This window comes from Gracilinanus agilis, chromosome 2 (genome assembly GCF_016433145.1).
Source record: "Gracilinanus agilis isolate LMUSP501 chromosome 2, AgileGrace, whole genome shotgun sequence".
Lineage (NCBI taxonomy): Eukaryota > Metazoa > Chordata > Mammalia > Didelphimorphia > Didelphidae > Gracilinanus > Gracilinanus agilis.
The window spans coordinates 671,037,408-671,045,145 of record NC_058131.1 but is presented as its reverse complement, the minus strand read 5'-3'; the positions used below and the strand labels follow the sequence as shown (position 1 = coordinate 671,045,145).

General features: G+C 45.1%; 1 protein-coding gene across 2 annotated transcripts; it reads right to left on the bottom strand.

Annotated features, from left to right (window-relative positions):
* Positions 1 to 450: 450 nt before the first annotated feature.
* On the bottom strand, positions 451 to 5,859 carry MYOZ1 (myozenin 1). Of its 2 annotated transcripts, none has more exons than XM_044662807.1 (6): positions 5,701 to 5,859; positions 4,330 to 4,427; positions 3,345 to 3,523; positions 1,826 to 2,069; positions 1,153 to 1,315; positions 451 to 928 (listed from the first exon to the last, which is right to left on the bottom strand). In XM_044662807.1, the coding sequence occupies exons 2-6, from the start codon at positions 4,400 to 4,402 to the stop codon at positions 697 to 699; spliced, it is 891 nt and encodes a 296-aa protein (XP_044518742.1). In that variant the 5' UTR covers positions 4,403 to 4,427; positions 5,701 to 5,859; the 3' UTR covers positions 451 to 696. The 2 variants fall into 2 exon arrangements, with proteins under 2 accessions (XP_044518742.1, XP_044518743.1); XM_044662808.1 differs by having other exon boundaries at positions 4,330 to 4,424.
* Between the last annotated feature and the right edge of the window lie 1,879 nt (positions 5,860 to 7,738).

The window sequence follows — 7,738 nt, the reverse complement described above, 5'->3', positions numbered from 1 at the left end:
CTCAGCACAACTGAAAACAATTGAACAAGGAAAATGAAATACTTATCAGGAAGTAGGTTTGAGGATAAGGCAGAACCAATACCTGACTAACAATTCAGACCTACTAAATAAGGGTCTTAGCACATTATATACTCATTATTCTCACCTGGCACCTCATACTTTTTGGTTTGAGAACTACCTCACTTCTTATCCTGAGAACCAAAGAAACCAAATTTAAAAAGAAAATTAAAGAGCATTGGGTGACATGCATTCCATGTTTTGTGTGTGATCATGATTGTGTTTTGGTGTCTGTATATGATCACTTGAAACTAAACCCAGATTGTGCACCCAGGATAATGAAATGGTCAAGTCAACAAACAGTAATGGGCTACCTAATATTTGGTTCTAGTTAATCTCTGTACATAATTAATAACAGTCCCCCCCCCCAATCTTTAGTAGAGAAAGAGTAACTTTGTTTGCAGAAGTTTATTGAGCATTACCTGTGACAGAACAGTTGGCAGGGGAGTCCTATGACAAGAGAAATGGTGCTTCAAGTGGGAACATGGATTAAAGGGAGAGATCTACTTCCTTCTGTTCTTCCCCCATTCCCACAAACACATGGACTTGGAGATGGAGGTGCCCTGCATAGCAATTCCTCCCTAAATCATTTGGGATCTAGGAAGGGGAACTTGAGGTTTGAAGATAAAACGGAGCTCCTCATAGCTCTTCTGTCTCTCCATCCAGGGGAATCCCAACATCCACACTGTAGTCAACAGGCTCCCCAGAGCTCAGCCAGGGAACAGGAGTACGATTGAAAGAAGGCCTATTAGAGAGACTGTTGCTATATAGAACCAAGGGTTCACTCAACAAAGGTCCCAAGTCTAACTTGGGCATCTGGAAAGTCATGCGTTTGGAGGCTTTCTCATATCCACCATAAGGCATTGCTGTCCTGGAAAAAGGATAAATTATATGCTTCAAAATGAAAGTAAAAGGGACAACAGCCTTAGCTATGGTTATTGTCCTCAGCACTGAGGTATGGAGAGAAGTTTTCAAAGGATAACATTCCCCCAGAAATAAAGTCTTTGTTCTTGACAAGAGCTTGATAACCCATTTTGTTCTGCACCCATTATGCCCCTTTTCCACCTTCCCCACTCCCTTGTCCATTATCCCTACCTGTTAAAAGACTTGTAGTGGGGAAGATCAGCTTTGGCTCCATAGGCCAACAGGTCGATTCCAAGTTCCACTTTCTGCTGGGGATCAACACCCATAGCTCTCTCCCATGGGGAGATGTACGTTTTAAACACAGTGACATGTTTTCCTTCTCCACCTGCATCTCCTATGAACCAAGGGGGTATGGGGGTGAGGGATGGAAAGAAAGAGAGCAAGCATATTAGTTCAACAGGGAATTTGAACCAACCTAATTTAAATGCTTTAGCCCTGTACTAGAGGAATTGAAGACTAAGGAACAAAAGATGTCAGTATCTTAGGGACTAACTAGGAAGCTCATGAGCACTTATGAGAAACCAGATAGAATGTGATATTTGTTTATGTGACTAAACTTGAAAGCCTGAAGGAGGACTTTGGACAAGGCTCCCAAGAATCTTTGTGCCTCCACTGTAGGGTATGGCTTCACACTTTCACTTATGCCCAGACCCACTGGAATATCTTTGCTCATGCTCAGAATGTAAGCTCTTTGCCAGTAAGGATGGTTTCATTCATTATATGTGTATTACCAGCTCAGTACCTGACACATAATATATTGCTTGTTCATTCTGGAGGGTAGAGGATAGGAAAGTAGCTATGCTTTGAAGTCTAAAGAGTTTGATTTGGGAGATGGACTACTTACCTGTCCCTGCAGAACCATCACCTCCTCTGCTGTCCCCTCCCCCACCAGCCTGACTCCCAGGGCCTCCTCTGCCCCCTGACCCAGGCCCAGAGCCCTGATGATGCTGGTGTTGGGTAGAGCCATGTTGTCCAGCAGAACCACTGCTCCCCATCTGGCCCCTGCTGCTTCCTCCTTCATAGGAGAATCCTTGACCATCTGTGCCCAGCTGCCCTCCCACTGTGGGGAGGAACTTCTGGAAGCGATCCTAAAGGAAGAAGGCAGAGTGGTGAAGGGGCAATAAGGAAAGTAAGAGAAAGGACATAATCAAAGATATTTGCCAATTAGAGTACTTCCAGTCTCCAGAGACACCACCTTCTTAACAGGTATAACACCTGATGTGGAAAAACTGGCTGTACTGACTTGAGAGGTGGGGCAAAAGCAAGGAATGAGGGAGGATAAGCCCTAAGGTCATGAGGTATCCCTACTTTGCTCCTCTGTCTTATATCTTAGTGTAGGGAAGTGAGCTCATCACCATCTTCCATATTCCCCAGGCTCCCATGGTGGCAAACAAGCCTAGGACATCTGTCAACTCAGCTATAATTAGAGAAATAAAAATGGTCCAATGGGGTAGGAAGGCCACAAAGGACTGAAGTTAACATAGGGAGGTAACAGGAAAGGGCCCCTTTTCCATGTCAAACCTCCCCCTCCCCCAATTAGGTCAAACAGCAGCCAAGTGATATCCTTTATAGCCTTATATTCCCCTCAGGGATGATGAGTCAGGATGGGTTGTGACAGTAGCTGCTAGACAGGATCTTCCTGACAGTGAAACCATAGCCAAGGCAGAAGAGAGGGTGGCCAAAAGGACAACATGAGCCTCAACTGAAAGACCTAAAAATAACCCTCAGGCAGCTCCTTCAGGAAGATCTCAGGGCCTTCCCCACTGACTACAAACTACATTCCACCCCCACCACTGCCTTGTAATAAGATCCTGAGCTGCATGAAAGACTTTTTGGCTCCCTAAAGTTAGACCTTATCAGCTCAATGACTTCATTCTGCCAGGCCCCCTGGCCCAAGGGGACAGATGATGGCAGATCTAGCCCTACTCCTCTAAAGCCCTCTGCTTCCATTCTCCAAGGAAAGTTGGAGAAAGCATCTGACTTCTCAGCTAAAACACATCTCTCTAACTCCTAGTACATAGCACATGAGCTTGGAGAAAGGGAATCTAAAAGGGGGCATTTCTCCAAAGCTCCCAAATCTGGGATAGTTCTGGAAAAGAGTAACAAGATAACAGTGTCTGCTTTCCTTGCCCTTCCCAACACTGCATGGAGTAAAATTATGGTTGGATACATAGATGAGATAGGAACCTAGCCCAAACAAGCCTGTGACTCACCACAGAGCTGTGGGAAAAGATTTTGGACAGAAGGCTAGGAGGGGTTCAGGATTTAGGGTTCACCCATAGAGCTGCCATAGTAGATGTCAGCATCTGGGGTTCATGACAGAGCCATTTAGGCTTGAGTGATTTAGAGAGTACAAAGCTCACCATTGAGTTGTCAGAGAAGACATCAGGGTTGTTCTCATAGATGAATTTCTCAACCCGCAGCTGGCGGAGCTTAAACATCTTGGAACCACGGTTAGTGAGCAATGATAGTTCCTCTAGCATGACATCCCTTGGGACACTTATCTTCTTGCCCAGGTTCAAACCTGAACTGTCTTGCCCACCTTGGGGAGAAGAAAAAGAAAAGGGGAGGGCAATGAAGCAAATGCAGGATTTGTTCTGGGGGTAGCAAGTAGTCCTGTATATTTTCAACTCAGTTCAAAAAGAGAAAAGCATAGGTCCCAAATGGTGGATAGGCTCAAAAGAGAGAGCATTTTAGAGAAGAGGGGAGTATTTGGTAACAAGGCAGAATCTTTCCCATGTCAGGAATGAGTTTTGATCCCCAGGCTTCAAGCTGGAGAGAAAGGGGCACAAAGAAGAGAATGAGAGATCCAAAGGGGAAAGGACATGAGAAAGCAAGAGGAGCAAAGGAGGAATATGAAGGGGGTGAGGAGGAAGGATAGAGATTAGCACACAATATAGAATGGAGGGTAGGAAAGATGAATGAAATTGGAATAAATCTGCCCAGACATGATCAGTTCAAAAGAAAGAAATATCCTTAATTCCTTTCAACTGCTATATGTTTCTGGGGCATTTGTGGCATTCTCTGCCATCTATGAATAATACCAGGAGTATTCATCAAGTCAGTCCAACTGTGATTGATTTGCAGAGCCTTAGATGGATTTACTTCCTAGAGACATACTACCTTGTGGAGCTTTTGTCAAAACAAAGCAGAAGAGATGGAAAGTGACTATGCTTTAAGGGTAGGCTTCCCATACCAGAGGCTCCCTTTTCTAAGGAAATTCCTTCCCCGATCTATGAAATTGCTCAGAAATAGTGTGCCCATCTATGTGTCCGTTCAGGGCATGAAGGAGAAGTGACGAATGTTTTTGGTGGAAAAAAGCCTTAGATAGAGGCATCTCTGGCCTACCTCCAGTGAGTTCCATGATGAGTTTGCTGGGTTTCCGCCTCTTATTTGGGGCTGGGGTCCCTGAGAGCGGCATTATAAAGGATCTTCAGGTCAGCCTGCTGGTAAGGTTAGAGTTTGGTCAAAAAAAGAGTAAATCTTTATAACTGCCTCTATCCCCCTTCCCTTTAAAAAAAAAAAAACCCAACTCTTATCTTCTCTCAGTATCAGTTCTAAGACAGAAGAGCTGCAAGTGCTAGGCAATTGGAGTTAAGTGACTTGCCCAGGATCACATAGCTAGGAAATGTCTGAAGCCAAATTTGAACCTAGGTCTTCCCAGCTTCAGGTATGGTTCTCTATACACTGTACTACCCAGTTGCTCACCTCTATCTCCTTTTAAGCCTTCTTTCTTTTCTTCTTATTATTACATAGATGCTCTGTACCTTGCTTCTTTCCCTCCTCCCCACCCAACTGACTTAGGGTTCCATGGGTAACCCTAACTAGCATAGAAAACTATTAAAAAGACATGACATTAAATAGACTACATTGTCTTGGTGTGATTCCAATTTCTGAGTTAGGACTAGAGCTAGGGTCACATTAAAGGGTCAGGAAAATTCCTGAGCAGGCTGGAATCTGGAGTCCATTCTATGGAGGCAAAGGAGTTTCTGCCAAAAAAATATTTCCTATGTGGAGAAGGAATTGTTCATTCCTCCTGTCAGTTGGATTTTGACCTTAAGAGACAAAATTGCATTCCCTTCTCTCAACACTCCCACTCCCCTTATCTTAATACTAGGGGTCTCCCCCTCATGAGACTGTTTGACCCTTGCCTCTTAATAGTTCAATAATTTCAAAGGAGCAGAAAACTAGATGTGGAGAGCAGGGTCAGGGTAGAAATCACTGTAACTGGATCTGGGAGCAGGGGGGGAAATGAGTTGGAAGAAACATCTGCCCCCAGCTTTATTCTGGGCACATGCCCCAGTTCCTCACCAGACAGAAGTGGCAACTCAGCACAATCTATCTGCTTTTGCTCAATCCATACTCCGCAACCCCACCCTAGCTACAATTTTTATATTTTTCAAGGATTAGCCCCTGAATCACATTAAAGTCATAGCCTTTAGATACATTCATTTTCACCATCTTGAACCCCCTCTCCTAGTTCCCCATTCCCACTTAGCTCGAGACCTCTTGAGCCCCTTTCCCCTTCTTCTCATGCCATTCCCCATCTCTTTGGCCCAGCCTAACCACCCCACCAAAAGCTGCCCTATCTGCATCCTTCATTCCCTGTTCCCTACATTCCTTGGCTCTTCTAATCTTCCTGATAATCCTTACTTTATGCATTTTCCATCTTGCCCCCCCCATGAGACAGCTGAGTGAAGAGGGTGGGGTGGCACTCACCAAGGATCACAGCTGCAGACACAGATACAGGACCAGCCCCCCCTGGGAGCTTCAGACCCTCAGGCTGAACAGGTTAGGAGTTTGCGGCAGGAGCTGGTATGGTCAGTGTCTCCCCCAGGGGTCCAGTTGCTGTGGAGAGCTGTGTAGCTCTGACCTGAGAACCTGAGCTGGGCGGGTGTGGGGGTGTGGAAGGGGGGTTATTAATAGAGATGATGAGTGAGAGCAGCTCAGATGGCATTGGGGAATACTGAGACCCTGGACCTAAGACCCCGCCCTTCAGGCTTAGAGGGTAAAGTATTCCTCTTGACTCAACCACTGAGTTGCCTGAGCTATATTCAAGATTGATCTGAGCCCCATTTGTCCTTTCTCCTCTCCCTTGGTGTCTGGAGACCAAGACCTAGAAAGCTCCCAGGACAAAGAAGCTTGTGGGGGTGAAGTAAAGGGGAAGAGAGAAGTTAGGAGATATATGGAATCTTGTTATGAATATAGAGATATGGGGGCCAAAAGAGATATGAAAGGCCCTGGGGGAAGTTGGGGTTGGGGGGGAGGTGTACAGAGGGACCCTAGAAAGATCAATGAGGGACAGAAGGGTGATTTCAGTGACTGAAATCTAGAACATTTAATAGAAGGATCCATTATCCTGTAGATCCAGGAGGCTCTTCTGGTTAGGGAAGGAAGAGCAGGCCTTGGTTTTAAGTAGATCTCTATCTTCCAGGGGCCCTTGAATGAACAATAGACAGGCCCTTATAGGGTCCAGCTCCTTCTATCCTCCCATTTTACAATCTTTACCTCCTTTCCCTTTCTCCTGTCTAACCTCTGCTCCTGTAGCTATTTCAAGAGAAGGGATATGGAATTTTGGTCACTAGCTCATGTAAGCCAATGTTTGTTTTTGTGGGGGTCATAAGTTTTGAGTGACAAGGCCCAAATACTTTCAGATTCTCCAGCCCTGCAAGCTCTTTTTGGGTCTCCCCAACTTTCAGGTTCTTTTTCACCTGACTTTTATTCCTTTTTTTTCTTTCCACTGGGGATCCTTATCTCACCAGGTTTAGAAGTGTCAAAGCCACTGGCCAGCTGAGCCCTCTGCTTATCAGACTAGAAACTTTGATCTCAATTTCTGACCTGGATGGGATCACCCCAACTAGACCAGTAGCATCCACCATACTGGTGCCAGATTTGGTGCAGGCATTCTACTCACTACTGCTTAGAATTCCTGATCTCAATAGATTCACCAGCCTCACACTCTCTAGCAGCCTAGCCAAAACTTAACATCCTTAAGCCAGGAGCACTTATTGTTATTACTATCATTATTTTCACTCCATACAGATCCTGCTAAAGATCTGATTTTAAGAACCCTTTTGAGAGAATTCTATTATGTAGACTCCCAACCCCTGCATTTCACCCTGTTTTATCCATACCTACTTCAGAATTTCCCAATGTATCTACATTTGTATCTGGGATCTATCTCCTACTGCTCCTTTTGTTCATGTCCCTGATGGTTTTCCTTGTTGAGCTTTAGCTACTTTAGTGAATGGCTCCTTAAATCCCAGAACACTCTCACTACCCCTACCACCTCCTTAGCATTTTGTGGAGATCTTGCCTTAGAGTTGTGTTCCTTTGCATAGATGGTACATTTCCACCTCTTTATAGGGTGCTCTCCAAATCAATTTGGGTTCCCTACCTGTCTTTTACCTTCCATTCTCAATCCTGTCCATCTACTCTGATTCAAAAGAAGTTGGGGGGGAGCGGGGGAAAAGCAAATACTGGTTTCTGTGATTGATTAGAACCACCTGGTGAGCTGAGAGAGCCCATATGCTCTACTGCCTACCCCTTAGGTTTCTATGGGAATTTTAGGATTCTGTGGAACTTTCAGGAAACCTTGGGCTGATTAGCAGCACAAGCATGCCCTCTACTGACAGGATGGGAGTTGTGGTGCATTTCCTTCCCTAAAAGTCCTTCAAGGTGCTGAATTTCTCTCTGGCCACTCTTGGGTTTTCTTCACTATCACCAGCCCAACCCCAAAATTCCCAGTGATGGACAA